The sequence below is a fragment of the Cherax quadricarinatus genome, unplaced genomic scaffold, assembly GCF_038502225.1.
Source record: "Cherax quadricarinatus isolate ZL_2023a unplaced genomic scaffold, ASM3850222v1 Contig49, whole genome shotgun sequence".
Lineage (NCBI taxonomy): Eukaryota > Metazoa > Arthropoda > Malacostraca > Decapoda > Parastacidae > Cherax > Cherax quadricarinatus.
Window position 1 is genome coordinate 2,672 of NW_027195075.1, and position 25,002 is coordinate 27,673.

The 25,002-nt window shown below is 43.6% G+C and overlaps 1 protein-coding gene across 1 annotated transcript in view; it reads left to right on the plus strand.

Moving 5' to 3' along the window:
- Positions 1-844: 844 nt before the first annotated feature.
- LOC128700457 (dynein axonemal heavy chain 12-like) overlaps positions 845-25,002 on the plus strand; it is a gene marked incomplete at its 5' end in the record, with an annotated part of 447,977 nt that continues 423,819 nt past the window's right edge. Inside the window, one exon of the mRNA XM_070079936.1 lies at positions 845-964. Within this exon, the coding sequence (XP_069936037.1) occupies positions 845-964 (120 nt within the window). The remainder of the gene's footprint in view (positions 965-25,002) is intronic.

A 25,002-nucleotide genomic window follows, 5' to 3' on the forward strand; every position in this document is an offset into this window, starting at 1 on the left:
TCCCCATGGATATAAAAGGAAAAGTAATAAGACCAAGAACTATTAAGATAAAATCAAAGAAAACTCAGATGAGTGTGTATAAATAAACGTGTACATGTATGTGTAGTGTGACCTAAGTGTAAGTAGAAGTAGCAAGACGTACCTGTAATCTTGCATATTTATGAGACAGACAAAAGACACCAGCAATCCTACCATCATGTAAAACAATTACAGGCTTTCGTTTTACACTCACTTGGCAGGACGGTAGTACCTCCCTGGGTGGTTGCTGTCCACTAACATATATATATATATATACATATATATATATATATATATATATATATATATATATATATATATATATATATATATATATATATATATATATATATATATATATATATATATATATATATATATATATATAAGCAAGGAATTCGCAAGAGCACGCGAAATATACACAAACATTGATCTCTGGCTGAAGGAGACTCGAACCTACGAACCTTGGAACAATGCTATACCAATCTACCCACACTGGACAATTCTTTGGCGTGCAGCTTTTGCTACACGTTGATCCAAGGCAGCCAGCTTTCAGGGAAAAGGCTTACAGCTTTTCATCTCATCCCGTGCATGCATCAGCCTTACTAGAGATATTAACAATGCAAGGAATTCGCAAGAATTGAGAAATGCATCATGCACTCAACATCATTTAATCAGAGTTCACTATTTTTGTAAAGTTATTCTCTATGTTTTGCTCCCTTTGAAAGTTTATGGCACAGCATTTATAATATATCTTTTAATTTACGTGTATATGAACTTAAGATTGCAGTACTTTACAGAAATCTCTTGGGTTCATCTTCCACAGGAGGTACGCAAGCTGGAGGGACGATTAGAGAAGGTGTCCACTCTTGTTACCTGGGTCAACCAAGAGGAATCTCTTTTCAAGTTTCAGCTCTCCTCTTTTCCTCTTCTAGCTGAGCTTAAGGTAATGAAGAAGGTTTTTTATTGAATAATTAGCCTGGAGGGTTAGTAATCCAGGATAACCCGGTAAATCCACGTCAACAGTCTGGCTTATTTCCATTATAGTCCTTGAGTCCTTGAAGTCCTTGAGTCCTTTTGAGACCAACAGCTGACAGCTAACACCCAGGTGTTTGTCCAGGATCTGAGAATATACATGAATGAATACTTTTAGTTTTATGGTCATTATATGTTTGATCTCTGAAGTCCGCTATTTTGGAAAAAAATACAGCTGACAATGGTCTTTCAGTCATTTCATTAACCGTGAGTCACTTAAAATTTAATGTATACAAAATAAATTAATGGAATTTTCTATTAAAAAGATCTTTATGAATTTTATGGTTGTGTCATAAATTAAGACTTAATTTAATATGATGCAACAATGTTATTAACATGAAATACATTTTAATGATATGTTAAAATAGGAGTGAATATTTTTTCTCAGAACGAATTATGTCTTAAATTAGTCACCTCCAAGTTTCTTAGTCTTCAGCAATGTCTCTGTCACAGCCGCAGAAATAGTATTTTGTGTCTTCAGGACAATAAGATCACTGCTGTTTCCCGTAAATGGATTTCCCATTTCTACTGTAGATTGTGTCACTTATTTCAGATGTTTTACAAATGCCTTTTATATGTACTCCACTTGTTCTTGGTGACGCCCATCAATGTGCCATCTTTTGTCAACTGATTTCTTAACCTCTTGAATTAAACGAACCATCACAGGACCGGATATCATCCAGCGAAGCAGATAGGCTGATGTTTTTATTAACCCTACAGCCCCTTCATCACCATTAATTGACATACTGTTCGACTCTTGGGCCCTGTCAAAAGCAATGACAGAGAATCTACGCTTTGATTTCTTCACAACGTATTTGCCTTTCAAGAACTCTTCAAAGATGTTATGTTTACACTCTTTCATTGAAATCATATCACGCAGAAGAACTGGAATCTATCCTGCATACTGAGTGTATCCCTAGGCAGAGAGCCAAGGCACTAACTTTGTCAAAACCTTTGCAACGAGCTGGAATAAAGCAGCGTAATCGAAAATGGGGATATACCTCATGCCTTTCGGTCAGTGGTGGGCACAGCTACCCGAAATGTTAGCTTCGTAACCGCTAATCCGCTAACTAAAAAAATAGCGGAAGCTATTTGTAAATTGTGAGTTCATTACCTTTGTAAATTGTGAGTTCATTACCTTTGTAAATTGTGAGTTCATTACCTTTGTAAATTGTGAGTTCATTACCTCTGTAACTTGCTCAGCTATCAAAACTTTGGAGTCCAGTCCCTGGACCAATTATGTACCTCTGTAATCTTTTGACTACCGCCCACAGGATGGGTATGGGGTGCATAATAAACATATTAAACTAACTAACTAACTAACTAAGCTAGCGCTCAACGCTAACCGCTAACGTTTTCACATGAATTCAGATTCGGTTCAGTTTTTGGGTCTTTTTAGAGCAGACCTGGAGAACAGACCTGGAGAATAGACCTGAAAAACAGACCTGAAGAACAGACCTGGAGATCAGACCTGGAGAACAGACCTGGAGACCTTCCTAATAAGATATAGATGCCAAGGTCATCAGGACAGTATTGCAAACAGTACTTATCATTAATACTCGAGTATAAGTACCAGTGTTGTAAAGTAACAAAGTAAAACTACTTGACTACTGTAGTTAAGTAACTTTTCTAGGTATTTACTTTTTAAAAAGTACTGAAATTACTCACTACTTTTACTTAGGTACTAAAGTCTGTTATTACTTTTACTTCAGTACAATCTGGTAATGATATGTTACTCGTTACATCATCAGTATTTTTTGAAGAATAAACACCGAGAAAACTTAGTCAAGTACAGTACTCAGGTAGTTTTACTTGGTTACTTTACAACACTGGGAAAGTTACTGTACTTTTAAACTGTCATAACTTGCAATACCCATGAAAATTAAGAAATTTCAAAAAAGGTATATTAGTAGTTTAATAAACGCTTATAACTCATAAATACCTTAAAGACAATCCGCCAGCTGTTCATGGCGAACCAAAGTCCTCCTGGCCAGGGTGTGGCGGACATTGGCAGCCTGCTGGAGTTCAGCGTCTTGATCAGGCTGACAAAGGTGTGGGAATCCACTTCATACAGAGGTAGCATGTTGCTGATGAATAGGTCCACAATCTTTGTGTCCACCACAGACTGACGGACGCTAGTGCCAGCAGTTGATGCAGGTTCCTCAACAACACCCTCAGGCAGAACAGAAAAGTCTCCCTTGTTCATAACGATAAGTGACACCGCACCCCGGTGACTGCTGACACTGTAAGACTTTAACAATGCTGCTCAGATGCTGCTGTTACTGCGTTGACAAGTCACGTTTACACGTAGTTAACCAATAGCGTGCCTGACTGACTGTTGGAAAAACGCCTACAACAGACAGGAACAAACACATGAGCGGTTGAAAAGGCATTGCTTTCCAACTACCAACAACGTATGAATTTTTTTTTAGCGGACTCAGAGTTAGCCGAACTTTATTTAGCGGAAGATAATTTGTCCACTAATGGTTTTCGAAGTTAGCAGAAACGCTAATCCGCTAAACAAAAGTTAGTTCTGCTAATTAGCGGGTAGCAGATTACCGGAACTGTGTCCACCACTGCTTTCTGTACACTATTCTTCCTGTTTTTCGTTTAGCTTCGTGGAGTGAATGTGCTAATCATTGCTAATTGTTTTTACTTGGTACTGTACAAAAAACTTCGGTTAACCAGTTAATCACAATCGTAACTTCACTGTCCATTAGAGCATCTTCAACATAGGTTATAATTTCTCCAAATGAAATTCTATGGCTCATTTTATCCACGTCAGATTCTTCAAATATTTTTGTGTCTCTTACTCTCCTAATTAAAGAGAGGAAGCACTGAGCGTCGTACACGACATATCTTGCACTCTGGTCTCCTGCACTTAGTACAGCAAGTAACGCTGGTATATCCTCTAACATAAGGGGAAATTAATGAACATAATACACTGAAATAAGACCCAAGAGTTGAGGCAGGTTTCTCAGAACTTGAGCTGGTGAACTTCTTAGAGTGATCGTCAGTTAGTTAGTAGCTTAATATGTTTATTATGCACCCCATACCCAACCTGTGGGCGGTAGTTACCCCATACCCATCCTGTGGGCGGTAGTTACCCCATACCCATCCTGTGGGCGGTAGTTACCCCATACCCATCCTGTGGGCGGTAGTTACCCCATACCCATCCTGTGGGCGGTAGTCAAAAGATTACAAAGGTACATAATGAGTCCAGAGACTGGAGCCCAAAGTTATGATAGCTGAACTAGTTACAAAGGTAATGAACTCCGGGTAGATCTGGTCACAATCATGGCAAGTTACAAACGTAATGTGTGTGTGTGTGTGTGTGTGTGTGTGTACTCACCTATTTGTACTCACCTATTTGTGGTTGCAGGGGTCGATTCACAGCTCCTGGCCCCGCCTCTTCGCTGATTGCTACTAGGTCCTCTCTCTCCCTGCCCCATGAGCTTTATCAAACCTCGCCTTAAAACTATGTATGGTTCCCGCCTCCACTACGTCACTTTCTAGGCTATTCCACGGCCTGACTACTCTATGACTGAAGAAATACTTCCTAACATTCCTTTGATTCATCTGAGTCTTCAACTTCCAACTGTGACCTCTTGTGTCTGTGTCCCTTCTCTGGAACATCCCGTCTTTGTCCACCTTGTCTATTCCGCGCAGTATTTTATATGTCGTTATCATGTCTCCCCTGACCCTCCTGTCCTCCAGTGTCGTCAGGCCGATTTCCCTCAACCTTTTTCGTAGGACAATCCCCGTAGCTCTGGGACTAGTCTTGTTGCAAACCTTTGCACTTTCTCTAATTTCTTGATGTGCTTGACTAGGTGTGGATTCCAAACTGGTGCTGCATACTCCAGTATGGGCCTGACGTAAATGGTATACAGAGTCTTGATCGAATCCTTACTGAGGTATCGGAACGCTATCCGTAGGTTTGCCAGGCGCCCGTATGCTGCAGCAGTTATCTGATTGATGTGCGCCTCGGGAGATATGCTCGGTGTTATACTCACCCCCAGATCTTTTTCCTTGAGTGAGGTTTGCAGACTTTGGCCGTCTAAACTATATAGTGTCTGCGGTCTTCTTTGCCCTTCCCCAATCTTCATGACTTTGCATTTGGCAGGGTTAAACTCAAGGAGCCAGTTGCTGGACCAGGCTTGTAGCCTGTCCAGGTCTCTTTGTAGTCCTGCCTGATCCTCATCCGATTTGATTCTTCTCATTAACTTCGCATCGTCCGCAAACAAGGACACTTCTGAGTCTATCCATTCCGTTATGTCATTCACATATACCAAGAACAGCACAGGTCCTAGGACTGACCCCAGTGGAACCCCGCTTGTCACAGGCGCCCACTCTGACACCTCGTCACGTACCATGACTCGTTGTTGCCTCCCTGTCAGGTATTCTCTGATCCATTGCAGTGCCTTTCCTGTTATGTGTGCCTGATCCTCTAGCTTTTGCAGTAACCTCTTGTGAGGAACTGTGTCGAAGGCCTTCTTGCAGTCCAAAAAAATGCAGTCGATCCACCCCTCTCTCTCTTGTCTTACTTCTGTCACCTTGTCATAAAACTCTAGTAGGTTTGTGACACAGGATTTTCCCTCCCTGAAACCATGCTGGTTGTCAATTATACACTTGTTTCTTTCCAGGTGCTCCACCACTCTCCTCCTGATGATCTTCTCCATGACCTTGCCTTCTATACACGTTAGTGATACAGGTCTGTAGTTTAGTGCCTCATGTCTGTCTCCCTTTTTAAAAATTGGGACTACATTTGCCATCTTCCATACCTCAGGGAGTTGCCCAGTTTCAAATGATGTGTTGAAGTTCTTTGTTAACGGTACACACAATATCTCTGCTCCCTCTTTAAGGACCCACGGAGAGATGTTGTCTGGTCCCACCGCCTTTGAGGTGTCAAGTTCGCATAGCAGCTTCTTCACCTCCTCCTTGGTTATATGTACCTCATCCAGCACTTGCTGGTGCACCCCCCTGCTCTGATTTCCTGGAGTCCTACTGGTTTCCACTGTAAATACTTCTTTAAATCTTGTGTTGAGCTCCTGACATACCTCCCGGTCGTTTCTTGTGAATTCCCCATCACCCTTCCTCAGTCTGATTACCTGGTCCTTGACTGTTGTTTTTCCTCCTGATGTGGCTGTACAACAGTTTCGGGTCAGTCTTGACTTTCGATGCTATGTCATTTTCGTATTGCCGCTGAGCCTCCCTTCTTATCTGTGCATATTCGTTTCTGACTCTTCGGCTAATCTCTTTATTTTCCTGAGTTCTCTGTCTTCTGTACCTTTTCCATTCTCTAGTACACCTAGTTTTTGCCTCCCTACACCTTTGGGTGAACCAAGGACTCGTTCTGTTCTTCCCATTATTTCTGTTTCCCTTAGGAACAAACCTCTCCTCTGCCTCCTTGCATTTTGTTGCCACATAATCCATCATTTCTTGTACTGGTTTTCCTGTCAGTTCCCTCTCCCACTGAATGTCTTGAAAGAAGTTCCTCAAGCCTGAGTAGTTCCCCCTTTTGTAGTTTGGTTTTTCCCACCCTATTCCTGCTGCTCTCTCCACTTGGAGCTCAACTATGTAGTCGAAGCACAGAACTACATGATCACTAGCTCCCAGGGGTCTTTCATACATGATATCCTCTATGTCAGAACTACTCAAGGTGAATACAAGGTCCAGTCTTGCTGGTTCATCCTCTCCTCTCTCTCTGGTAGTGTCTCTAACATGTTGATGCATGAGGTTTTCCAGTACCACATCCATCATCTTGGCTCTCCATGTTTCGGGACCCCCATGGGGCTCCAGGTTTTCCCAGTCAATCTCCTTGTGATTGAAATCACCCATAACTAGTAACTTTGCTCCCCCCATGTGTGCTCTCCTGGCCACCTCGGCTAGTGTGTCGACCATTGCTCTGTTGCTCTCATCGTATTCTTCTCTTGGCCTCCTGCAGTTCTGTGGTGGGTTGTACATTACTGCAATTATCACCTTATGTCCCTCAGACTGGATTGTTCCTACTAAGTAGTCCCTTTCGCCCGTGCCATCCATTCCTTCCATTTTCTCAACCCCCCACTGGTTTTTAATGAGCAGTGCAACTCCTCCTCCCCCTCTCCTCCCTCTGTCTTCTGAGGATTTGATATCCGGGTGGAAAGATTGAATCTGTTATTATTCTGGTGAGTTTTGTTTCTGTGAGTGCTATTATGCCTGGGGATGTCTCCTTGATTCTTTCGTGCCACTCCTCATACTTATTTGTTATTCCATCTGCATTTGTATGCAACACCTTCAACTTCTTTTCTAAGATTGTGTGTGTGAGTGTGTGTGTGTGTGTGTACTCACCTATTTGTACTCACCTATTTGTGGTTGCAGGGGTCGAGTCTTAGCTCCTGGCCCCGCCTCTTCACCGGTTGCTATTGGGCCCTCTCTCTCCCCGCTCCATGAGCTTTATCAAACCTCATCTTAAAACTGTGTATGGTTCCTACTTCCACTACGTCATTTTCTAGGCTATTCCACTGCCTTACAACTCTATGACAGAAGAAATACTTCCTAATATCTCTCTGACTCATTTGTGTCTTCAACTTCCAACTGTGGCCTCTTGTTTCTGTGTCCCCTCCCTGGAACATCCTGTCTTTGTCCACCTTGTCTATTCCACGCAGTATTTTATATGTCGCTATCATGTCTCCCCTGACCCTCCTGTCCTCCAGTGTCGTCAGGCCGATTTCCCTTAATCTTTCTTCATAGGACATTCCCCTTAGCTCTGGGACTAACCTTGTGGCAAACCTTTGTACTTTCTCTAGTTTCTTGACGTGCTTTATCAAGTGCGGGTTCCAAACAGGTGCTGCATACTCCAGTATGGGCCTGACATACACGGTGTACAGTGTCTTGAACGATTCCTTACTTAGGTATCGGAATGCTGTTCTCAGGTTTGCCAGGCGCCCATATGCTGCAGCAGTTATCTGATTGATGTGTGCTTCCGGAGACATGCTCGGTGTTATACTCACCCCAAGATCTTTCTCCTTGAGTGAGGTTTGCAGTCTTTGGCCACCTAGCCTATACTCTGTGGTCTTCTGTGCCCTTTCCCTATCTTCATGACTTTGCATTTGGCAGGATTAAATTCGAGAAGCCATTTGCTGGACCAGGTGTCCAGTCTGTCCTGGTCTCTTTGAAGTCCTGCCTGTGTCTGTGTGTGTGTGTGTGTGTTTGTGCGTGTGCTCACCTAATTGTGGTTGCAGGGGTCGAGACTCAGCTCCTGTGTGTGTACTCACCTAGTTGTACTCAACTAGTTGAGGTTGCAGGGGTCGAGTCCGAGCTCCTGGCCCCGCCTCTTCACTGATCGCTACTAGGTCACTCTCCCTGAACCGTGAGCTTTATCATACCTCTGCTTGAAGCTATGTATGGATCCTGCCTCCACTACATCGCTTCTGTGTGTGTGTGTGCGTGTACTCACCTAGTTGTACTCACCTAGTTGAGGTTGCAGGGGTCGAGTCCAAGCTCCTGGCCCCGCCTCTTCACTGGTCGCCATTAGGTCACTGTCCCTGAACCATGAGCTTTATCGTACCTCTGCTTAAAGCTATGTATGGATCCTGCCTCCACTACATCTCTTCCCAAACTATTCCACTTCTTGACTACTCTGTGGCTGAAGAAATACTTCCTAACATCCCTGTAATTCATCTGTGTCTTCAGCTTCCAACTGTGTCCCCTTGTTGCTGTGTCCAGTCTCTGGAACATCCTGTCTTTGTCCACCTTGTCAATTCCTCTCAGTATTTTGTAATGCGTTATCATGTCCCCCCTATCTCTCCTGTCCTCCAGTGTCGTCATGTTGATTTTCCTTAACCTCTCCTCGTAGGACATACCTCTTAGCTCTGGGACTAGTCTTGTGGCAAACCTTTTCACTTTCTCTAGTTTCTTTACATGCTTGGCTAGGTGTGGGTTCCAAACTGGTGCCGCATACTCCAATATGAGCCTAACGTACACGGTCTACAGGGTCCTGAACGACTCCTTATTAAGATGTCGGAATGCTGTTCTGAGGTTTGCAAGGCGCCCATATGCTGCAGCAGTTATTTGGTTGATGTGCGCTTCAGGAGATGTGCCTGGTGTTATACTCACCCCAAGATCTTTTTCCTTGAGTGAGGTTTGTAGTCTCTGGCCCCCTAGACTGTACTCCGTCTGCGGTCTTCTTTGCCCTTCCCCAATCTTCATGACTTTTCACTTGGTGGGATTGAACTCCAGGAGCCAATTGCTGGACCAGGTCTGCAGCCTGTCCAGATCCCTTTGTAGTTCTGCCTGGTCTTCGATCGAATGAATTCTTCTCATCAACTTCACGTCATCTGCAAACAGTGACACCTCAGAGTTTATTCCTTCTGTCATGTCGTTCACAAATACCAGAAACAGCACTGGTCCTAGGACTGACCCCTGTGGGACCCCGCTGGTCACAGGCGCGCACTCTGACACCTCGCCATGCACCATTACTCGCTGCTGTCTTCCTGACAAATATTCCCTGATCCATTGTAGTGCCTTCCCTGTTATCCCTGCTTGGTCCTCCAGGTTTTGCACTAATCTCTTGAGTGGTACTGCGTCAAACGCCTTCTTGCAGTCCAAGAAAATGCAATCCACCCACCCCTCTCTCTCTTGTCTTACTGCTGTTACCTTGTCATAGAACTCCAGTAGGTTTGTGACACAGGATTTCCCGTCCCTGAAACCATGTTGGGTGCTGTTCATGAGATCATTCCTTTCTAGGTGTTCCACCACTCTTCTCCTGACAATCTTCTCCATGACTTTGCATACTATACATGTCAGTGACACTGGTCTGTAGTTTAGTGCTTCATGTCTGTCTCCTTTTTTAAAGATTGGGACTACATTTGCTGTCTTCCATGCCTCAGGTAATCTCCCTGTTTCGATAGATGTATTGAATATTGTTGTTAGGGGTACACATAGCGCCTCTGCTCCCTCTCTCAGGACCCATGGAGAGATGTTATCTGGCCCCATTGCCTTTGAGGTATCTAGCTCAATCAGAAGCCTCTTCACTTCTTCCTCGGTTGTGTGTACCGTGTCCAGCACCTAGTGATGTGCCACACCTCTCCATCCCTCAGGAGTCCCTTCTGTCTCCTCTGTGAACACTTCTTTGAATCTCTTGTTGAGTTCCTCACATACTTCACGGTCATTTCTTGTTGTCTCTCCTCCTTCCTTCCTTAGCCTGATTACCTGGTCTTTGACTGTTGTTTTCCTCCTGATGTGGCTGTATAACAGCTTCGGGTCAGATTTGGCTTTCGCTGCTATGTCGTTTTCATATTGTCGTTGGGCCTCCCTTCTTATCTGTGCATATTCGTTTCTGGCTCTACGACTGCTCTCCTTATTCTCCTGGGTCCTTTGCCTTCTATATTTCTTCCATTCCCTAGCACACTTGGTTTTTGCCTCCTTGCACCTTTGGGTGAACCATGGGCTCATCCTGGCTTTTTCATTATTCCTGTTTCCCTTGGGTACAAACCTCTCTTCAGCCTCCTTGCACATTGTTGCTACATATTCCATCATCTCATTAACTGGCTTCCCTGCCAGTTCTCTGTCCCACTGAACCTCATTCAGGAAGTTCCTTATTCCCGTGTAGTCCCCTTTCCTGTAGTTTGGTTTCATTTGTCCTGGCCTTCCTGCTTCTCCCTCCACTTGCAGCTCTTCTTTGTATTCGAAGCTCAAAAGCACATGATCGCTGGCCCCAAGGGGTCTTTCATATGTGATGTCCTCAATATCTGCACTGCTCAAGGTGAATACTAAGTCCAGTCTTGCTGGCTCATCCTCTCCTCTCTCTCTTGTAGTGTCCCTTACGTGTTGGTACATGAAGTTTTCCAGTACCACCTCCATCATCTTAGCCCTCCATGTATCTTGGCCCCCATGTGGCTCCAAGTTAAAGTCACCCATGATCAGGAGCTTTGCCTTGCATGCATGAGCTCTTCTGGCCACTGCAGCCAGTGTGTCAACCATCGGTCTATTGCTCTCGTCATACTCATGCCCTGGTCTCCTGCTGTTCTGTGGTGGGTTATACATCACTGCTATTACCACCTTTGGACCTGAAGAGTGAAGCGTTCCCGCTATGTAATCACTTTCTTCTCCGCTGTCTCCTCTCTCCAGCTCTTCAAAATTCCATCGGTGTTTGATCAGCAATGCCGCTCCTCCACCCCCCCTGTTCCTTCTGTCTTTCCTCAGGATCTGGTACCCCTATGGAAAAATGGCATCTGTTACCATTCCTGTAAGCTTGGTTTCTGTGAGCGCTATGATGTCCGGTGATGTGTCTTTGACTCTTTCGGGGCACTCCTCCCACTTGTTTGTTATTCCATCAGCGTTTGTGTAGCATACCTTCAGTTTCCTTTCCAATACTGTGGTTTGGAGGGCCTGTGGGGGTGGGAGACCTGGTAGCATACTGTGGGATTCTATGATTGGGGGTTGGGTGGAAGCTGTGGGTATGGATTGTAGTGTGTGTTGGGATGGTGTGATAGGTTGTGGGGTTCTGAGGATAGTTGTGTGTGTGCTTGCCCTTGCTTCTCTGTTCTGCTCTGACTGACCTCTGCTGGTTCCTTCTTTGTTTCCTTTCCTATCTCCTTTCGCTTTTTTGTCCTCTCCCTCAACTGCTGTCTCTCTGTTTGTGTTCTGTCTCTGTCTAGGAACACCTTCTTGTACTCTTCCGAGTTTTTCAACCTTGGTTTCTCTTGGAGGATCCTGTTCCTCACTGTTTCTGTCCTGAGAATCAGATTGCTCGGTCGGTTTCTCCCCTTCACGTACCCCCCTATTCTCTGAAAATTTACAATCTCGTCCATGTCTTCTCCCCATATTTCCGTGATGATTTTCCCAATCTCCTTTCTTTCTTCCTGCCTTCTTTCAGTGTGTGTCTTTTCCTCTCTCTCCCAAAGCCCATGGATAAACACTGATTTTGCCCTATCCTCCTCCCATTACCTCTCCCTCTGTGACTCTGGTTCCTGTCTGTATATGGTCATTTTCTCCCTTGATTTTTCCAGTGGCTCTTGGTAGCATGGTTGTGCCTCAGCATTCGACTTATCTCCCTCTCTATCTGCACCCAGCTGCTCTTTCCTTTTACTCCCTGACCCTTCTTTGCAGGCTGATATGACCTTAGCATAATTCATATCTCCTTCCTTCCTGTTCATCCTCTCAGCTTCATATCCTGTGTCTTCTCTGGTCACTGCCCCCTGAGACTTGCTTCAGCCTGTTTACCTCAAACTCTAGGACCCTTACCCTGTCTACTGCAGTTTCGACTTGTGCCTCCCATTTCTTTGTCTCCTTCTCCAACCTCTTTTCCCATTTCGCACAGAGCTCTTTCTCCATTTTTTCAGAAAGCTCTCCTAATTTTCTCTCCCATTCTTGCTCCATCCTTATCCACTGCTCCTCCATCCATTCCTCCCTACCAATACCTTTGTCATCTGATCCCTGATTCCTACGAGTCCAAACCATTTTTTTTTTAGTAAAGGAAAGAGAGAAAGAGAGAGAAAGAGAGAGAGAGAGAGAGAAAGAGGGGAAAGGTAGAAGGAGAGAGAGGGGGAGAGTGAAAAGGAAAAGGGAGAGAGAGTGAGAGAAAGAGAGGAGAGAAGGGGAAGATAGGAGGAGAGAGGGGAGAGAGAAGGGAAAAGAGAAAGAAAGTGAGAGAGAGAGAGAGAGAGAGAGAGAGAGAGAGAGAGAGAGAGAGAGAGAGAGAGAGAGAGAGAGAGAGAGAGAGAGAGAGAGAGAGAGAGGAAGAGAGAGGAAGAGAGAGGAAGAGAGAGGAAGAGAGAAGAAGAGAGAGGAAGAGAGAAAAAGAGGAAGAGAGAGAGGAAAAGAGAGGAAGAGAGAGAGAAAAAGAGAGAGGAAGAGAGAGAAAGGGAGAGAGAGGAAGAGAGAGAGGAATAGAGAGAGAGGAAGGGAGAGAAAGATTAAGAGAGAGAGGAAGAGACAGAAAGAGTAAGAGAGAGAGAGAGAGAGAGAGAAGAATAGAGAGAGAGAAAAATAGAGAGAAGAATATATGTATATAGAGAGAGAGAGGAAGAGAGGAAAAGAGACAAAGAGATGGAGAGAGAAGGAAGGGTTAGAGGGTCACTTCACATAAAGGTGTGAAATCCTGTATGTGTGTGTGTGTGTGTGTGTGTGTGTGTGTGTGCTACAGCTATTCAAGTGCCTAACAGCAGATCCTGTTCTCACCTAGTGTGAGTGTATGTGTGTATGCGTGCTTTTATGTAAGCAGTCCTTATTTCTCTCGTATGTGCTACATATGTTTTGCATATGTACCCTGTCTCTTGGTTTCCACTGTACTGTCTTGTGTGCCTAAAATTACGTAAATTCACATAAAGGTGTGAAATCCTGTATATATATATATGTGTGTGTGTGTGTGTGTGTGTGTGTGTGTGTGTGTGTGTGTGTGTGTGTGTGTGTGTGTGTGTGTGTGTGTGTATGTGTGTATGTGTGTGTGTGTGTGTGTGTGTGTATATGTATGTGTATATATATATGTGTGTATGTGCATGTATATGTGTGTATATGTGTGTATATGTGTGTATATGTATGTGTATATATATGTGTGTATGTGCGTGTGTGTGTGTGTGTGTATATATATATGTGTGTGTGTATATGTGTGTGTGTAAATGTGTGTGTGTGTATATGTGTGTGTATATATATATATGTGTGTGTGTGTGTGTGTGTGTGTGTGTGTGTGTGTGTGTGTGTGTGTGTGTGTGTGTGTGTGTGTGTGTGTGTGTGTGTGTGTGTGTGTCTGTGTGTGTGTATTTATGTAAGCAGTCCTTATTTCCCTCGTATGTACTACATATGTTTTGCATATGTACCCAATCTCTTGGTTCCCACTGTACTATCTTGTGCCTAAAATTACGTTCAATTTTGTATGCTAGGCTTCGCTAGGCTACCTCTCATACTAGGCTATTTATCATTAACTGTTTAACTCCTAAACCTCAATAAATTCTACTAAATGCCAGTAAATGCTGCTTATTCTAATTCTGATAGCTCGAGGAGAGTGACCCCCAATTTCCAGCTAGAGACTGGTGCTGACCCCATGCAACTCAAACTAGGTGAATATTACTTGCGGCTGGCAGTGGAGTAATGTTGTCGTCCTGGGTCCCAGTATGAAAATGCTTGATGCTTCTCGGTAATTTTTCCACTAACTTCCTGTCCAATATACAAAAACAGTTAGAAACAGAAATACAAATAGCTAGAGCTTCATTTAAGGAGGTTATTAATAGAATATTCAAGAGGTTGCTAGTAGAATTACAGTAAATCAACCATTCAAATCATTATGAAGCTGTGTGTAGTCTGTGGTCAGTCAAACAAACGGGCTTCCACATGCATAAATTGTCATTTTTGTGGAAACTGGTGTCACGCCCCTTGTGCAGATATCCAAGAACTAGCTACAAGCAGTGTTAAAACAGGGAAGTGTTTTTGGGTATGCCCAAATGAAATAAATCTGTGGACTAAAATCACAAGGGTAATAAAAGAGGACAACATCAAAGCTGCTTTCATAGACAACCTGGAAGCTTTCTACAACAGATGGGAACATAAAAAGTCTGGGCTGAATGGTACTGCCCTTGATACTGGCAATGTAGTCAGAAACTGTAAGGCTGGAGATGAAGTCCTGGTAGTCAGTAAATGTGGGGCTGATAGTGCTGTCCTGGGAGACAGTAATGGTGAAGCTGGAGGTGCTGTCCTGGGAGACAGTAATGGTGAAGCTGGAGGTGCTGTCCTGGGAGAAAGTAATGGTGAAGCTGGAGGTGCTGTCCTGGGAGACAGTAATGGTGAAGCTGGAGATATTGTCCAGGTAGTCGGGAATCATACGCAGGAAGGAATACATATAAATGACCTCATAGGGGACAGGAGCCATAGTAGGGAAACAAGTGTAGTCAAAGATAAGATAAAACCAATATTGCAAACTAGAAATACCGCAGGAAATAGCAAACAAGAGGACTCCACTAGCAATAGTGAGGATATATTACCAAAAACAACTGGTGGGAACTCCATTGTTGGTGCTAGGGAGGATAGAAGTAAGACAGGGAAACATGCACCAACAGGGAATACAGTCACAGAAACCCAAGGCAAACGAAAACCAAGCCTGTGCACATACTATGCACTTGGTATCTGCTGGCATGGGAAATCTGGAAAAACAGATGGGACGTGCAACTATGACCACCCTAGAAAATGCCATGCCCATATGACAACAGGAAAATGCAAACTCCCTTCCTGTAAGCTTTTTCACCCTGAACTGTGTACCTCTTCAGTACAGGAAAGACTGTGCTATAACTTAAATTGCCAGGCATACCATCTAAAGGGGACAAAAAGATACAAAACATCCAGGCCATGGGAAAACCTGGGTAGCCACAGCCACTCAAGAGGGAGAGGTTTTTTAGTGCCAGGAAGGAAAAAAAAACTGGCATGAAATGGCAGAAATCGTACACCAAATCCAGTCATTCCTGGAGTGGAACCACAGTCGATGGCCTCCACTCCAAACCAACAGATACAGATACTAATGCCGGAAAAAAATCCCCCCCCCCAGTACCAACAATACCACCAGTCCGATAACATTCTTCTTTGCAAATATACAGGGTCTAAAGCCAGCAACAAACAACAAAATACCTTTCATCCGTGGACTGCTTGCATAGGCAAAGGCAATGTTCGCGGCTTTCACTGAGACCCACATAAAGGATCACTTGGACAACGAAATATGGATCCCAGGTTACAACCTATACAGATGTGACAGAGTGAACAGGCAAAAGGGGGGGGGGTTGGCCTGTACATTGCAGAGTCACTTGTTTGCACAGAAATGCTTAATGCCTCAAATGATGTAGTGGAAGTTTTAGCAGTAAAGGTCGAGAACCAAAACCTAGTCATTGTGGTAGGCTACAAGCCTCCGGATGCAACATCCCAGCAATTCCAGGAACAGCTGTTAAAAATTGACCACTGTCTGGAAAATCTTCCAGCTCCTGCACCCAACATCTTGCTCCTGGGGGATTTCAACTTAAGGCACATAAAATGGAGGAATATAGAAAATAATATTGTTGCAGTAATAACACCAGGAGGCAGCTCTGATGAAAACTCACACTCACACGAGCTTTTAAATCTCTGCACAAAATTCAATTTAAACCAGCAAATAATAGAGCCTACTAGACTGGAGAATACACTAGACCTCAAATTCACTAACAATGATGATCTGATAAGAAATGTCACATATCAAAAGCAATATACTCAGATCACAACATAATTGAGGTTCAGACATGTATGCGTGGAGCCCCAGACCGACATAATGAGACTAATCACGAGGGAGCATTCACCAAATTCAACTTCAATAACAAAAACATAAAGTGGGACCAAGTAAACCAAGTCCTAACCGATATAACCTGGGAAGATATACTAAGCAACACAGACCCCAATTTATGCCTAGAACAGATTAACTCGGTGGCACTCGATGTATGCACAAGGCTTATTCCTCTAAGAAAAAGGAGGAGCAGATGTAAAATAGAAAGAGACAGGCGCTCCCTTTACAGGCGATGGAAAAGAATAACAGAGCGGCTAAAAGAGGTCAATATATCTGAAATGCGTAGGGAGACACTGGTCAGAGAAATAGCAAGCATCGAACTTAAGCTAAAAGAATCCTTTAGGAGTCAGGAATCGCGGGAAGAACTAAAAGCCATAAATGAAATCGAAAGAAACCCAAAGTATTTCTTCTCCTATGCCAAATCAAAATCGAGAACAACGTCCAGTATTGGGCCCCTACTTAAACAAGATGGGTCCTACACAGATGACAGCAAGGAAATGAGTGAGCTACTCAAGTCCCAATATGACTCAGTTTTTAGCAAGCCGCTAACCAGACTGAGAGTCGAAGATCAAAATGAATTTTTTATGAGAGAGCCACAAAATTTGATTAACACAAGCCTATCCGATGTTATCCTGACGCCAAATGACTTCGAACAGGCGATAAATGACATGCCCATGCACTCTGCCCCAGGGCCAGACTCATGGAACTCTGTGTTCATCAAGAACTGCAAGAAGCCCCTATCACGAGCCTTTTCCATCCTATGGAGAGGGAGCATGGACACGGGGGTCGTCCCACAGTTACTAAAAACAACAGACATAGCCCCACTCCACAAAGGGGGCAGTAAAGCAACAGCAAAGAACTACAGACCAATAGCACTAACATCCCATATCATAAAAATCTTTGAAAGGGTCCTAAGAAGCAAGATCACCACCCATCTAGAAACCCATCAGTTACACAACCCAGGGCAACATGGGTTTAGAACAGGTCGCTCCTGTCTGTCTCAACTATTGGATCACTACGACAAGGTCCTAAATGCACTAGAAGACAAAAAGAATGCAGATGTAATATATACAGACTTTGCAAAAGCCTTCGACAAGTGTGACCATGGCATAATAGCACACAAAATGCGTGCTAAAGGAATAACAGGAAAAGTCTGTCGATGGATCTATAATTTCCTCACTAACAGAACACAGAGAGTAGTCGTCAACAGAGTAAAGTCCGAGGCAGCTACGGTGAAAAGCTCTGTTCCACAAGGCACAGTACTCGCTCCCATCCTGTTCCTCATCCTCATATCCAACATAGACAAGGATGTCAGCCACAGCACCGTGTCTTCCTTTGCAGATGACACCCGAATCTGCATGACAGTGTCTTCCATTGCAGACACTGCAAGGCTCCAGGCGGACATCAACCAAATCTTTCAGTGGGCTGCAGAAAACAATATGAAGTTCAACGATGAGAAATTTCAATTACTCAGATATGGTAAACATGAGGAAATTAAATCTTCATCAGAGTACAAAACAAATTCTGGCCACAAAATAGAGCGAAACACCAACGTCAAAGACCTGGGAGTGATCATGTAGGAGAATCTCACCTTCAAGGACCACAACATTGTATCAATCGCATCTGCTAGAAAAATGACAGGATGGATAATGAGAACCTTCAAAACTAGGGAGGCCAAGCCCATGATGACACTCTTCAGGTCACTTGTTCTATCTAGGCTGGAATATTGCTGCACACTAACAGCACCTTTCAAGGCAGGTGAAATTGCCTACCTAGAAAATGTACAGAGAACTTTCACGGCGCACATAACGGAGATAAAACACCTCAATTACTGGGAGCGCTTGAGGTTCCTAAACCTGTATTCCCTGGAACGCAGGAGGGAGAGATACATGATTATATACACCTGGAAAATCCTAGAGGGACTAGTACCGAACTTGCACACGAAAATCACTCACTACGAAAGCAAAACACTTAGCAGACGATGCACCATCCCCCCAATGAAAAGCAGGGGTGTCACTAGCACGTTAAGAGACCATACAATAAGTGTCAGGGGCCCAAGACTGTTCAACTGCCTCCCAGCACACATAAGGGGGATTACCAACAGACCCCTGGCAGTCTTCAAGCTGGCACTGGGCAAGCACCTAAAGTCAGTTCCTGATCAGCCGGGCTGTGGCTCGTACGTTGGTTTGCGTGCAGCCAGCAGCAACAGTCTGGTTGATCAGGCTCTGATCCACCAGGAGGCTTGGTCACAGACCGGGCGTTGACCCCCGGAACTCTCTCCTGGTAAACTCCAGGTAGGCACTGTGGTCTCTAGCTCATCTAATTTTTTCACTCACTGTATTTACTGACACATCTATACATATCTCTTATCTCCCTGGTCTTGAGTCTCACTTATTCTTCAAAATACCCCACTGCGTTATTATGGCAACACTATTTAGGCCTGACACAACTGTTCACCCTTCCAACGGCCCCCACTAAACACTTAGTCACTATTTCCTTTGTTTTCTTTTCTGTGATCACTTATAGGCGTGCACACGCCTATATCCCACACTCTATTCCTTATGACACAGTCAGAAATTACCACCAAAACACGAGCTCAAACCGCGTGACTCCTCCACGAGTGTGTGTGTGTGTGTGTGTGTGTGTGTGTGTGTGTATGTATGTGTGTGTGTGTGTGTGTGTGTGTGTGTGTGTGTGTGTGTTTGTGTGTGTGTGTGTACTCACCTATTTGTGGTTGCAGGGGTCGAGTCCTAGCTCTTGGCCCCGCCTCTTTACTGGTTGCTACTGGGTCCTCTCTTTTCCTGCTCCATGAGCTTTATCAAACCTCGTCTTATAACTATGTATGGTTCCCGCCTCCACTACGTCACTTTCTAGGCTATTCCACTGCCTGACAACTCTATGACTGAAGAAATACTTCCTAACATTCCTTTGACTCATCTGAGTCTTCAACTTCAAATTGTGACCTCTTGTTTCTGTGTCCCCTCCCTGGAACATCCTGTCTTTGTCCACCTTGTCTATTCCGCGCAGTATTTTATATGTTGTTATCATGTCTCCCCTGACCCTCCTGTCCTCCAGTGTCGTCAGGCCAATTTCCCTTAACCTTTCTTCATAGGATATTCCCCCTTAGCTCTGGAACTAACCTTGTCGCAAACCTTTGCACTTTCTCTAATTTCTTGACGTGCTTGATCAAGTGCGGGTTACAAAAAGGTGCTGCATACTCCAGTATGGGCCTGACGTACACGGTGTACAGTGTCTTGAACGATTCCTTACTAAGGTATCGGAACGCTGTTCTCAGGTTTGCCAGCGCCCATATGCCGCAGCAGTTATCTGGTTGATGTGTGCTTCCGGAGACATGCTCAGTATTATACTCACCCCAAGATCTTTCTCTTTGAGTGAGGTTTGCAGTCTTCGGCCACCTAGCCTATACTCTGTCTGAGGCCGTCTGTGCCCTTCCCCGATCTTCATGACTTTGCATTTGGTGGGGTTAATTTCGAGAAGCCAGTTGCTGGACCAGGTGTCCAGTCTGTCCCGGTCTCTTTGAAGTCCTGCCTGATCCTCATCTGATTGAATTCTCCTCATAAACTTCACATCATAAGAACATAAGAATGTAGGAACACTGCAGAAGGCCTACTGGCCCATACGAGGCAGGCCCTTATCAAAACGATCTCTACCTAAAGCTACCCAAGAAATAACTCCCGTACCCCATGACACCAATCAAACCCAGCCCCTCCCACTCATATATTTGTCCAGTCTCTTCTTAAAGCTACCCAAGGCCCTAGCCTCTATCACCCCACTAGGAAGACTGTTCCACGCATCTACAACTCTGTTAGAAAACCAGTACTTACCTATGTCCTTTCTAAATCTAAATTTATCTAACTTATATCCATTATTTCTGGTTCTTACCTGGTTCGACACCCTCAGTACTTTATTAATATCTCCCTTGTTTATGCCTGTCATCCACTTATACACTTCATTGATATCTCCTCTCATTCTACGCCTCTCCAGAGAGTGGAGATTTAAGGCTTTAAGTCTATCTTCATACGGGAGGTTCCTTACATAGTAAATCATTTTAGTCATTCTTCTCTGTATGTTCTCTAATGAGTCTATGTCCATCCTGTAGTAAGGAGACCAAAACTGAGCAGCATAATCTAAATGAGGCCTCACTAGTGATGTATAGAGCTGTAAAATAACTTTTGGACTTCAGTTACTTATACTTCTTGAGATAAATCCAAGTAATCTGTTGGCCTTGTTGTACACACTAAGGCACTCCTGTCTTGGCTTTAAATTTCTGCTTACCATGACTCCCAAGTCTTTTTCACATTCTGTATGATCAAGCTCTACTTCACCTAGATTATAGCTTCGAGGGTTATTTTCATTACCAAGGGCAAGTACCTTACACTTATCGACATTGAACTTCATCTGCCATTTTTCAGACCAAGACATTAATTTGTCCAAATCCTCCTGGAGTTCATTGACGTCCTCCTCAGAGTGAATTATACGGCCTATCTTTGTATCATCAGCAAACTTACTCATGTCACTCGTAATCCCTTCATCAAGGTCATTAATGTAAATTATGAACAAGAGAGGGCCTAAAACTGATCCTTGTGGAACGCCACTAGTGACTAATCCCCATTCAGATTTCACTCCATTAATGGTAACTCTCTGCTTTCTATTGGTAAGCCATGCCTCAATCCATGCTAGAACTTTACCTCCTATACCATGAGCTGCCACTTTTCTTAAGAGTCTCTTGTGAGGTACTCTATCGAAGGCTTTACTAAAATCCAAATAAACAATATCATATTCCTTATCACTGTCAACTGCCTCAAATGTTCTATTGAAGAACGTCAGTAAGTTTGTCAGGCAGGAACGACCTCTCGTGAATCCATGCTGAGATTCATTTATCAAGTTATGCTCTTCAAGGTGACTTCTGATAATGTCAGCTATAATTGATTCTAATAACTTGCCCACTATAGATGTCAGGCTTGAACATTAAAATGGTATAAAATACCGACAGGTTGTTAGGTAAGACACATATGCAACAGTTAGGTATCTTTATTTCGAAACGTTTCGCCTACACAGTAGGCTTCTTCAGTCGAGTACAGAAAAGTTGATAGAAGCAGAAGAGACTTGAAGACGATGTAATCAGTCCATCACCCTTAAAGTTTTGAGGTGGTCAGTCCCTCAGTCTGGAGAAGAGCATTGTTCCATAGTATGAAACAATATGGTGATGAAGTGACAGGATGGAGCCTTATATAGCACCAAGAGGTGAGACGTAGGTCACTAGAAGAGGTAAGAACTCAGATGTTGGGAGGTCAGGTCCCTCTCAAATTCAGCCGTTCTCACTAGTAGAGGTTGTCGAAGTTGATTGTAGGTCTGTACCAAGATACCCTTGTGTTGCAGTGTCTGACAGATTGAACATTAAAATGGTATAAAATACCGACAAGTTGTTAGGTAAGACACATATGCAACAGTTAGGTAACTTTATTTCGAAACGTTTCGCCTACACAGTAGGCTTCTTCAGTCGAGTACAGAAAAGTTGATAGAAGCAGAAGAGACTTGAAGACGATGTAATCAGTCCATCACCCTTAAAGTTTTGAGGTGGTCAGTCCCTCAGTCTGGAGAAGAGCATTGTTCCATAGTATGAAACAATATGGAGATGAAGTGACAGGATGGAGCCTTATATAGCGCCAAGAGGTGAGACGTAGGTCACTAGAAGAGGTAAGAACTCAGATGTTGGGAGGACAGGTCCCTCTCTGTTGCATATGTGTCTTACCTAACAACTTGTCGGTATTTTATACCATTTTAATGTTCAATCTGTCAGACACTGCAACACAAGGGTATCTTGGTACAGACCTACAATCAACTTCGACAACCTCTACTAGTGAGAACGGCTGGATTTGAGAGGGACCTGACCTCCCAACATCTGAGTTCTTACCTCTTCTAGTGACCTACGTCTCACCTCTTGGCGCTATATAAGGCTCCATCCTGTCACTTCATCTCCATATTGTTTCATACTATGGAACAATGCTCTTCTCCAGACTGAGGGACTGACCACCTCAAAACTTTAAGGGTGATGGACTGATTACATCGTCTTCAAGTCTCTTCTGCTTCTATCAACTTTTCTGTACTCGACTGAAGAAGCCTACTGTGTAGGCGAAACGTTTCGAAATAAAGATACCTAACTGTTGCATATGTGTCTTACCTAACAACTTGTCGGTATTTTATACCATTTTAATGTTCAATCTGTCAGACACTGCAACACAAGGGTATCTTGGTACAGACCTACAATCAACTTCGACAACCTCTACTAGTGAGAACGGCTGGATTTGAGAGGGACCTGACCTCCCAACATCTGAGTTCTTACCTCTTCTAGTGACCTACGTCTCACCTCTTGGCGCTATATAAGGCTCCATCCTGTCACTTCATCTCCATATTGTTTCATACTATGGAACAATGCTCTTCTCCAGACTGAGGGACTGACCACCTCAAAACTTTAAGGGTGATGGACTGATTACATCGTCTTCAAGTCTCTTCTGCTTCTATCAACTTTTCTGTACTCAACTGAAGAAGCCTACTGTGTAGGCAAAACGTTTCGAAATAAAGATACCTAACTGTTGCATATGTGTCTTACCTAACAACATGTCAGGCTTATTGGACGGTAATTTGAAGGAGTGGACTTATCCCCTGATTTGAATATAGGAACCACATTAGCCATCTTCCACAACTCTGGCACAACACCAGTAAGGATGGACGCATTGAATACACTCGTTAATGGCTGACTAAGCTCTATCTTGCATTCCTTAAGTACCCTGGAAAACAACTCATCGGGTCCCTGGGACTTATTTTGCTTCAGTTTGTCTATCTGTTTAATAAGCATGTCCCTCGGGATAGTAATATTAGTTAACTTAAATTCATCAGGAACTAAATAATTGTTAATTACTGGAATCTCATTTACATCTTCCTGTGTAAAAACTGACAAAAAATAGTCATTAAATAAGGAGCACATTTCCAGTTCGTTATCCGTCAGCTGTCCATTCCCAATTTTCAGAGGTCCTACTTTTTCCTTCACCTTCGTCCTATACACTTGAAAGAACCCCTTTGGAATAGTCTTTGATTCATTAGCAACTCTAATTTCATAGTCACGTTTAGCCTTTCTAATCGCCTTTTTTACTTCTCTTTTAAGCTGAACATATTGGTCAGTAAGGTTAACCTCTCCTCTTCTGATGCGCCTATAAATTCCCCTTTTCTCCCCTAACAGATGCTTTAGCCTCCTGTTAACCCGTTTGGGATCGTTATTATTAGACCTAATTTCTCTCTGGGGAATGTATATACTCTGGGCACTGTGTACATTATTAAGAAAACAATCATAAAAGCAGATCCCTTCATATTCATAAGTATGATTATCGTCAATAAAATCATTAGCTAGATAACCCCAATCAAGATTAGACAGATGTTCCCTAAGTCCATTATAATCGGCAGAACGAAAATCAGGGATTTTTACTGTATTATCATTATTCTTGCATTCCCAATTAATCACTTGCGCCAAGCTCTTCAGTGATCTCTAGATTATTCACGAGTGTTTCCTTATTTGACAAGATTAGGTCTAGCAAATTATTACCCCTGGTAGGCTCAGTTACGCTCTGTTTCAGAAAACAGTCCTGAACTGTTTCCATAAAGTCACTGGACTCTAGATTACCTGTCAAAGAATTCCAGTCGGTTTGACTAAAGTTAAAGTCCCCTACTATGACTATGTTACTGTGTCCAGAAGCCCTAACAATTTCGTCCCAAAGAAGTCTCCCTCTATCGTGATCCAAGCCTGGAGGTCGGTATATTACACCTAGAATTAGTTTTTCTTGACCCTCCACGAACTCTACCCAAACAGACTCTGTTACTGCTCCATCTATTTTTATACCTGTTTTTATGCAACAATTAATATTTTCTCGAACATACAATGCAACTCCTCCCCCCTTCCCATTACATCTATCCACATTGAACAACTTAAATCCCTGAATATTACACTCAGCAGTCATATCCCGACTCTTTAAATCATACCACGTTTCAGTTAATGCATCGCTATTGGGCCGTGCGGACGTGCTGCGCAGTAGCTCCTGATTGAGTTGGCTTTTGCGCAGTGTTGACGTGTACTTGGCTCTTTGAAGACCTGTTTGCGCGCTCTCTAGAATTGAAGCAAGATGCCCTCCATCGAGCAACTTTACCAACAGCTTAAGGAAGAACTGAGGTTGGCGAATATGGAAATTCGGCGACTGACCGAGGAAAACAAAAAGATTCGGAGTAGTCCTCCTGTTTTGAGTCCTCAGGTCAAGAAGGGAAACTGGTCAGTGGCTGGACAGCAGGGAAAGAAGTTGACGATCAAGAAGACGAATGGAAAGGTAGAAACGATGAAGAAGAAAGAGACTGCCGTGGAAACTGTTGTGGAAACATCCAATACATTCTCAGTGCTACCCGACGAATGTAAGTTGACTACTGGGAACGACACGACGAAAGACATTAAGGAAGGTAAGAATATTGTTGTTGTTGGGGATAGCCAAGTTAGGTATATGGATAGGGCGTTCTGTTTGAAGGACAGGAGTAGGAGACAGAGAGTTTGCTTTCCTGGGGCTGGGATGGAGGATATTGTTAGCCGTCTGGATGACATCATGAGAGGTAATGGGAGCAATCCT